Genomic DNA, 9755 nt, shown 5'->3' on the forward strand with positions numbered 1-9755 from the left:
AAAACAAAACAACCAAAATAGAATGAATGAAGGCTCATAGTTGTCAATACATAGACTCATAGGACTTGAAGATGGGGTCTATCCTTGGGACACCAGTGAATTTCAGCTAACTAGAAGGGTACATATTTACATTTTTCCTAAAATTACTCCAAGAAAGGATATTCTTCCACCTTTTCCATCATTCTTCAGCTTGGTGCTTCTTTCTCAGTTCTGTTCCTTCACTCATGCTGTTTCCTTTGTCCAGAATATTCTTTTTGTATACCTGATAGCCTTTAGGAAACCTCCCTGGAATTCTCCATTCCCCAGACAGTGTCACTGTTTCTCTCCTCCATTTTCTTGCTGTTCTTTATTTCTCTAACATGCACAGGGTGATGGATATGAATCCTGTCCTCTGAATTGTGAGCCCCTTGAGGGCAGAGAGTATCTTTCTTTCTTTTTTTGAGACAGAGTTTCGCTTTTTGTTACCCAGGCTGGAGTGCAATGGTGCGATCTCGGCTCACTGCAACCTCCGCCTCCTGGGTTCAAGCAGTTCTCCTGCCTCAGCCTCCCGAGTAGCTGGGACTACAGGCATGCACCACTATGCCCAGCTAATTTTTGTATTTTTAGTAGAGACGGGGTTTCACCATGTTGACCAGGATGGTCTCGATCGCTTGACCTCATGATCCACCCGTCTCGGCCTCCCAAAGTGCTGGGATTATAGGCGTGAGCCACCGCGCCCGGCCTCTTTTATGCTTTCCTGTACCCTTGTTGTAGTCGTTCACTTTCATAGATTTTCCACACCTTTGCACTGCATCTTCCTACCTAAAGCCTCTCTTAATCACCTGATAATGTTTATAGAATTGAATCACTAAAACTTATTTTATTTGGCTGAGTACAGTGGCTCATGCCTGTCATTCCAGCACTTTGGGAAGCCGAGGAGGGAGGATCGCTTTAGCCCCAAGATTTGAGACCAGCCTCGGCAACATAGTAAGAAAGACCCCGTCCATACAAAATTAAAAATAAAAGAATTAGCCAGGTGTGGTGGCACATAGCTATAGTACAGACTATTTGGGAGGCTGAGGTGGGAGGATCACCTGAGCCCCAGAGGTCAAGGCTGCAGTGAGCGATGATCATGCCACTGCACTCCAGCCTGGGTGAGAAAGCAAGACTCTGTCTCAGAAATGAAAACTAAAACAGAAACTTATTTTATTAAATACCCAATCCATATGACACTAATTACAAGTGAACTAAGATCTTGTTAAAAATATCATGCTAACCACATTAACTCTCAGTATAGTTTTATGACTATTACAAACCATCCAAATGTATTCTTACTTATTTAGTTTACTAATCAGTATATTCAGCAAGTATTTATGGAGTGCCTACCATGACAAAGGCCCTATGCTAAGCCTAACACATACACAAATTGTAGCCGTTCCTCAAGGCCCTGCTTAAATTCCTCTAGAAATCCTTTCCATTTCAAATAGAAAGGCTAAATAAACTGTCATTTTTTAAACATGAGATCTCAGGAAGTTGAAGTACATGGTGTGTTAACTCAAAGATGGATTAGATATTATACCTCCTCACCCACTTCTGCAGCACAATCATTCATAGAACTATATTCTTTTAATTGGCTCCTGTGATTTTCAGTGACTCCAAGGGTGGGAAACACAGGAAGGTAAAGCTCATGCTGTTCCACTTGATGTGTTAAAATGGTTCTTTTGAGATAGTACTCCTGTGGCATTTAGCTCAGCCTGCTCAGTGCCTGGCTCATGGTTGGTGCTCTACAGATGTTACCTACTTCGCACATTCCATTGTTACAGCAATTGTTTCTCTGCCTTTTACTGGTATGTCATTCTCAGTAATTTATAAACTTTTAGGAAAGACCCTTAATTTCATTATCTTATAAGAGGTATAGGAGGTACTTGGTTGAATTATTTGCTGCTGATTTTAAGGTTGTTTTAAGGTTCAGTAGGCAGGGTAGGGAAGATGAGCATACACATTTTATTAACAATAAGTACTTATTATATGTTTGGTGCTTTCCTAAGCACTTTGTAAACATTAGTTTATCGAACTCTCATAACTCTATGAAATAGTTACTTTTATTATCCCATTTTATAGAAGAGGTTCCTGGGAGTAAGTTTACTGAAGGCACATGGATAGTTACTAGCAAAGCCAGTATTCAAATACTGTTGGTCGAAGGTCAGGCATGGTGGCTTACACCTGTAATCCCAGCACTTTGGGAGGCCAAGGTGGATAGATCACTTGAGGTCAGGAGTTCGAGACCCCCCTGATCAACATGGTGAAACCCCTTCTCTAGTAAATAATAGTAATTTTTTAAAAATTAGCCAGGTGTGGTGACACATGCTTGTAATCCCAGCTACTTGGGAGGCTGAGGCAGGAGAATCGCTTGAACCCGGGAGGCAGAGGTTTCAGTGAGCTGAGATTGCGCCATTGCACTCCAGCCTGGGCAACAAGAGTGAAACTCCGTCTCAAAACAAAACAAAACAAAAATATTGTTAGTCTTGCAATTAAGCATTATTCAAGGTTGAATGTGGATAATGGCATACGAAAAATACAGAGAATGTGTTATGGCATTTCAAAGAAGGGAATGGTCACATTAATGTCTCACTGAAGGGTTAAAGAAGCCTTCATGCTGGCCAGGCGCAGTGGCCCATGCCTATAATCCCAGCACTTTGGGAGGCCAAGGCAGGCAGATCACAAGGTCAGGAGTTCGAGACCAGCATGGCCAATATGGTAAAACCCCGTCTCTACTGAAATACAAAAATAAGCTGGGTGTGGTGGCACATGGCACATGCCTGTAGTCTCAGCTACTCAGGAGGCTGAGGCAGAAGAAGCGCTTGAACCCCGGAGGCAGGGGTTACAGTGAGTCGAGATCGTGCCTCTGTACTCCAACCTGGGCAACAGAATGAGACTCCGAAAAAAAAAAAAAAAAAAAAAAAAAGTCTTCCTGCTGGAATTGGCATTTTCAGGGGACAGCTTTTTCAGGTGCTTAGATATGGACGAAGAAGAGAGAAGCTAGGCCAGGTGCGATGGCTCACACATGTAATCCCAGCACTTTGGGAGGCCAAGGTGGGCAGATCACTTGAGATCAGGAGTTTGAGACCAGCCTGGCCAACATGGTCAAACTCCATCTCTACTGAAAATACAAAGAATGAGATGGGTGTGATGGTGGGTGCCTATAGTCCCAGCTACTTGGGAGGCTGAGGAGAATCGCGTCAACGTGGGAGGCAGAGATAGCAGTGAGCCAGGACCATACCACTGCACCCCAGCCTGGGCAACAGAGCAAGACTCTGTCTCAAAAAAACAAAAGAAAAGAAAAAAAAGAAAAACCAAACAACAACAACAAAAAGAAAATAGTAATGTAAGTCCTCGGGGATGGGAAATGATAGTCCCTCAGGAAGTAGTCCTGCATGTAAGCAGCATGTAAGGTTACTGTAGGAGGGAGGCAAGACAAGAGAGCTGATTTGGGGTTAGAGCATAGGAACTTGAGATTCTGAATGGAGGACAAGCTGGAGAAAAATGTGATGTAGAGCTGTGCTTTGATAAATATGGAAACATGGTATGTGATGAATCAGAACTGATAGGGATTGACTATAGGAAAACCAGTTATAAGATCATTATGTCCAGAAAAGAGGCAATTAAGCCATGAACTGTGGTGAAGATAGGTATAGATACAAGAAACATTTGAGAATTTGAATTGACGGTGGAATAGCACAACCAAAATGGATAGACAAGTGTTTATATCATTATATGACAAGTGTAAATTTATTTTATGGTCAGTAAGGTCTTTTGATTATCTTGGAAACTCTGCTCTTGTCATAACTGAGCATTATTTTAAGAGAAATAAAATATATTCATTTATCTCTAAAGAAATAAGAAATTTCTTTCATTGGACTTGTAATTTACATCCAAGGAGATGATTTCCTTTGAGGCCAGCTAATTTATTCAGAATGTCTGGATTGAAAATGTTTCTTAGTCTGCTTAGTGTAGACAAAATTAGAAACCACTTTAGCCTAATGATTCGGAAGAAATGATTTCTTTAAAATTGTGATCATCTCAGTTTCTTTCATGTGATACAAATGTAAATTGCAAATGAGAACCTAAATGTGTCTGTCAGTTGGCTTTGCTAAGCAGAAATCTTCTAGCTGACTCATCCTGTTTGCAGAAGAATTATTTCAAAGTAACCTTTGGAAAACCCTGGTAGAAGTGGTTTGGATTAGTGAGATTGATAAATGTCAGTGTAAGAGGAGTATTCAATTATAGTTTGGATACCTCTGGTGCTTTGCAAGAGTTATAGCAAAGTAAAGCCAAGAGATGATGATGCCTTGGAGTTGTATTGATACAATACCTAGGAATAAATTTAACCAAAGAAGTAAAAGACTTGTACCCTGAAAACTACAAACATTGCTGAAAGTAATTAAAGACCTATATAAACGAAAAGACATTTCACGGATTGGAAGACTTAATATTGTTAAGATGCCAATACTAAAAGTGATCTACAGATTAATTGCAAGCCTTATCAAAATTTCAATGATCTTTTTGCAGAAATGGAAAAGTCAATATTCAAATTCATCTGGAATTGCAAGGGGCCCTGAATAGCCCTTTATGGATGTTCTTGAAAAAGAACAAAATTGGAGGATTTATACTTCTCAGTTTTAAAACTTACCCTTACCTCATACTATATATAAAACTAAGTTAAAACAACCAGCAAACTAAATATAAGAGCTAAAACCATAAAGCTATTAGACAAAAACGAGTAATTCTTCATGACGTTGGATTTGTTATTGGATTCTTAGATATGACACCAAAAGCATAAGCAACAAAATTTTAAAAATAGATGAATTAGATTTAATAAAAATTAACAACTTTTGTGCATCCAAGGACATTATCAAAATGAAAAGACAACCTACAAAATGGGAGAAAATATTTTCAGATCATATCTCTGATAAGGGTCTAGTATGCAGAATATATAAAGAGCTCTTACATGTCAACAGCGAAGACAGTGAGGCCAAGTGGGTATGTACCTGTAGTTCCAGCTACTCTGGAGGTTAAGGTGGGAGGATCAAGGCCAGTCTGGGTAACATAGTAAAACCCTGTCTCTAAAAACAAGAAAAGACAGTGCAGTTTTAAAAAAGGGTAAAGGACTTGAATAGACATTTCACAAAAGAATCACATGAAAAGATACTTAACATCATTAGTCATTATGGGAATGCAAATCAAAACCACAATGAGATACCACTTTACACCAACTAGAATTTTTTTTTTTAAAGGAAAATAATGAGTGTTGGTGAGGATGTAGAAAAATTGGAACCCTTGTACGTGGCTGGTTAGAAATGTAAAATATTTCAGCCACTATAAAAAAGAAACCAGTTTGGCACCTTCTCAAAAAGTTCAACATAGATTACCATATGACCCTGCAATTCTGCCCCGAAGTATATGCCCAAAAGAATTGAAAACAAGGTACCCCAACAAGTACATGTATACACATGTTCATAATAGCACTATTAAAAATAGGTGAAAGGTGGAAACAGCTCCAATGTCTATCAGCAGATGAATGGATAAACAAATTGAGGTCTATACATACAATGGAATATTTTTCCACCATAAAACAGAATGAAATATTAATCAGTGCTACATTGTGGGTGAGCTTTCAAAACTTTATGCCAAGTGAAAGAAGCCGGACACAATTGTCACATGTAATATAGTTCCATTTATATGAGTTGTTCAGAACAGATAAATATATAGAGACAATGCAGATGGTGGTAGGAGGCAAATGGAGCACTGTGGTACTGTTACTGGAAAGGTATTCAGGTTTAGACCCCAAGAGAGGATTCTTGGATCTCACGCAGCTGAGTCCATTAGGGAAAGCAAGTTTATTAAGAAAGTAGAGGAATAGGCCAAGTACAGTGGCTCATGCTTGTAATCCTAGTACTTTGAGAGGCTGAGGTGGGCGGATCACCGGAGGTCAGGAGTTTGAAACCAGCCTGGCCAACATGATGAAACCCCATCTCTACTAAAATTACAAAAAAAAAAAAATTAACTGGGTGTGGCTGTGGCTCCCTGTAATTCCAGCTACTTAGGAGGCCGAGGCAGGAGAGTTGATTGAACGTAGGACGCAAAGGTAGTGAGCCGAGATCACGCCATTGCACTCCAGCCTGGGCAACAAGAGTGAAACTCCACCTCAAAAAAAATAAAAAATAAATAAATAAATAAAAGGAATAAAAGAATGACTGCTCCTTAGACAAAGCAGTGTCATGGGCTGCTAGACTGAGTATACTTAAGGAAGGTATTGCGGTATTTCTTTTTTTTTTTGAGATGGAGTTTTGCTCTTGTTGCCCAGGCTGAAGTGCCATGGCGCCATCTTGGTTCACTGCAACCTCCGCCTCCGGGGTTCAAGCGATTCTTCTGCTGCAACTTCTGCCTTCTGAGTTCAACGGATTCTCCTGCCTCACCCTCCCGAGTAGCTGGGATTACAGGCGTACACCACCACGCCCAGCTAATTTTGTATTTTTAGTAGAGATAGGGTTTCTCCATGTTGGTTAGGCTGGTCTTGAACTCCTGACCTCAGGTGATCTACCTGCCTTGGCCTCCCAAAGTGCTGGGATTACAGGTGTAAGCTACAGTGCCCAGCCTGGTATTTCTTGATTATATGCTGAACAAAGGGTTTTCTGGGAGAGGGATGGGGAATTCCTAGAACTGAGGATTCCTCCCCTTTTTAGACCATGTAGGGTAACTTCCTGACATTTCCATGGCATTTGTAAACTGTCATGCATGAGTGGGAGTGTTTTTTAGCATGCTAATGTATTATAATTAGCAGGTAATGAGCAGTGAGGACCACCAGTGGTCATTTTCATCACCATCTTGGTTTTGGCGGGTTTTGGCCAGCTTCTTTATGGCACTCTGTTTTTATTAGTGGGGTCTTTGTGACCTGTATCTTGTGCTGACCTGTATCATCCCAACTAAGAATGGCCAGCCTCCTGGGATGTAGCCCAGCAGGCCTCAGCCTCATTTTACCCAACCCCTGTTCAAGATGGAGTGGAACAACTCTGACAACACTACAACTTTTTTTTCCAAGATGGAGACTCTTTGTGTTGCCCAGGCTAGAGTGCAGAAGCTCAATCTTGGCTCACTGCAACCTCCACCTTTTGGGTTCAAGCAGTTCTCCTGCCTCAGCCTCCTGAGTAGCTGGAATTACACGTGCCTGCCATCACACCCTGGTAATTTTTTTGTACTTTTAGTAGAGATGGGTTTTCACCATGTTGGCCAGGCTGGTCTTAAAGTCCTGACCTAAAGTGATCCACCCACCTCGGCCTCCTAAAGTGCTGGGATTACAGATGCGAGCTACTGCGCCTGGACCGCAGCACTACAACTTACAGGAGGAAGAGGGGAGTAAAACAAAATAAGTTTCCAATTAGATTTTTAAAGCCTTGATTTAAAGGATTAGACCAGAAAGTTGGACAAATGGGATGACATAAAGGAAAAAAAGGGAAATAAAAACAAATTATCATTAACCCAGAGCTGGGCTAGGTGGCATGTGCCTATAATCCCAGCTACTCAAGAGATTGAGGTGAGGGGATCACCTGAGCCCAGGAGCTTGAATCCAGCCTGGACAACATAGTGAGACTCCCATCTCTTAAAAAAAAAAAAAAAAATGGTGTCAAACTCTTTATGGAAATAAAATAACAACAACAAAAAATTATCATTAGCCTGTTTCAGGCAGGGGCTGGAATTTAACATCAAGGTGAGTTCTTATTACATGCAAAGAAGTGACCTATGAATTTTTTTTTTATTAGGTTCAGAATTATTATGTTAAATCTTTTGAGAATAAATCAAAATATTAGTAACTAATTTCACTGAAATTCTCAAACATAAGTATTAAAATTAAGAAACAAGGCTGGGCGCGGTGGCTCAAGCCTGTAATCCCAGCACTTTGGGAGGCCGAGGCGGGTGGATCACAAGGTCAAGAGATCGAGACCATCCTGGTCAACATGGTGAAACCCCGTCTCTACTAAAAATACAAAAAATTAGCTAGGCATGGTGGTGCGTGCCTGTAATCCCAGCTACTCAGGAGGCCGAGGCAGGAGAATTGCCTGAACCCAGGAGGCGGAGGTTGCGGTGAGCCGAGATCACGCCATTGCACTCCAGCCTGGGTAACATGAGTGAAACTCCGTCTCCAAAAAAAAAAGAAACAATGAATTTCATATTTTTTAGAGGGAAGGTTCACTCCTTTGGAAGTTGATAAAGAGAGCAGATGCACTTAAATATGGGACATTCTTTTGAACTTAGAATTTCAGATTATCCTCAGAGAATCCAGTATATAGGAGAAACTACAATTAGCTAAACTAATTTTAGTTACTTGAGTTCAGTGCAGCAATAAAAGGACAAAAAAATGAATGCAAAATTTGTCATGTGCTTATTAGGTCATAGTACAAATCAGTTATAAAATATACAGGAAATTTTTGTATACGTTGATTTGTTAATGGTGACTGATTTTTTACTTTGTTTTTATTATTTGGTAGCCCCTTTGTCACTGTAATATGTAATATTATTCTGTTAGTTTTGTTTTTGAGAAGATGGAGTTGCACCATGTCAGACAGAAAAATGCTCATTCTTGTCAGAATAAGGTTGTCTTTCCTCAATTGCAGATGATGAAAGCCATGAACAAGTCCAATGAGCATGTCCTAGCAGGAGGTGCCTGCTTCAATGAAAAGGCAGATTCTCATCTTGTGTGTGTGCAGAATGATGACGGAAACTATCAGACTCAGGCTATCAGTATTCACAATCAGCCCAGAAAAGGTGAGCATTTGAGGATAATGGAAGATTATACTGGACTTGGACAGTTAGGTACCTCAGTCCTATAACACTCACTTTCTAGATAGGTGACCACAAACAAATTAATTAACCTTTCCAACCATATTCTTCAGGATTACGCTGACTCCCCAAGTGGCCAGACTCAGAATTGCAAATGGGATATCTGTTATTGAGGGAAATATTTTGAAAATATGCCCTTAGGATATTGACAGGTCCAGTACTGGCATTTGAAGGTAAAAATAGGCCCCATAATGAGAGTATGTTTAGGTAAATTTGAAGCTTGTTGGATGGTATTTCCACAGAATGCTAATTAATATTTTGATAGGATTCTGAAGGAAGGTTCAGTGCTATTCAGAATGTGGTCTCCACACCCCAAGATGTCTGTGTGATTCAAATGCACATTTGACTTTGAGAAGCATTGCTTAAGGGGGCATTACCCAAAGTGTTTTCTCAGGCTCTATGCTGGTAAAAACTGTTCACATGAAAAAAATAAGTCTTGTTTAATACATTTAATCAAAGAAACCCTGTGTTTGGCCAGCCTCCGTGGCTCACGCCTGTAATCCCAGAACTTTGGGAGGCTGAGGCAGGAGCATCATTTGAGCTAAGGAGTTCAAGACAAGCCTGGGAAACATAGCAAGATCCTGTCTGTTAAAGAAAAAGAGCCAGGCACGGTGGCTGTTGATCTCACCATTTTCGAAGGCCAAAGCGGTTCATCTGAGAACAGGAGTTCGAGACCAGCCTGACCAACGTGGTGAAACCCCATCTCTACCAAAAATACAAAAAAAATTAGCTGGGTTTGGTGGCACATGCCTCTAATCCCAGCGACTCAGGAGGCTGAGGCAGGAGAATCGCTTGAACTTGGGAGGTGGAGGTTGCAGTGAGCCAAGCTCGCACCATTGCACTTCAGCTTGGGCAACAAGAGCAAAACTCCGTCTCAAAAA

The 9755-nt window shown here is 40.8% G+C and overlaps 1 protein-coding gene across 1 annotated transcript in view; it reads left to right on the top strand.

Moving 5' to 3' along the window:
• Positions 1–9755, top strand: part of ZFYVE9 (zinc finger FYVE-type containing 9) — a 217410-nt gene that overhangs the window by 191085 nt on the left and 16570 nt on the right. Inside the window, exon 14 of the mRNA XM_037745790.1 lies at positions 8649–8799. Coding sequence (XP_037601718.1) covers positions 8649–8799 — 151 coding nt within the window. The remainder of the gene's footprint in view (positions 1–8648; positions 8800–9755) is intronic.

Source organism: Cebus imitator, unplaced genomic scaffold (assembly GCF_001604975.1).
Source record: "Cebus imitator isolate Cc_AM_T3 unplaced genomic scaffold, Cebus_imitator-1.0 Scaffold214, whole genome shotgun sequence".
In the NCBI taxonomy this organism is placed as follows: Eukaryota; Metazoa; Chordata; class Mammalia; order Primates; family Cebidae; genus Cebus; species Cebus imitator.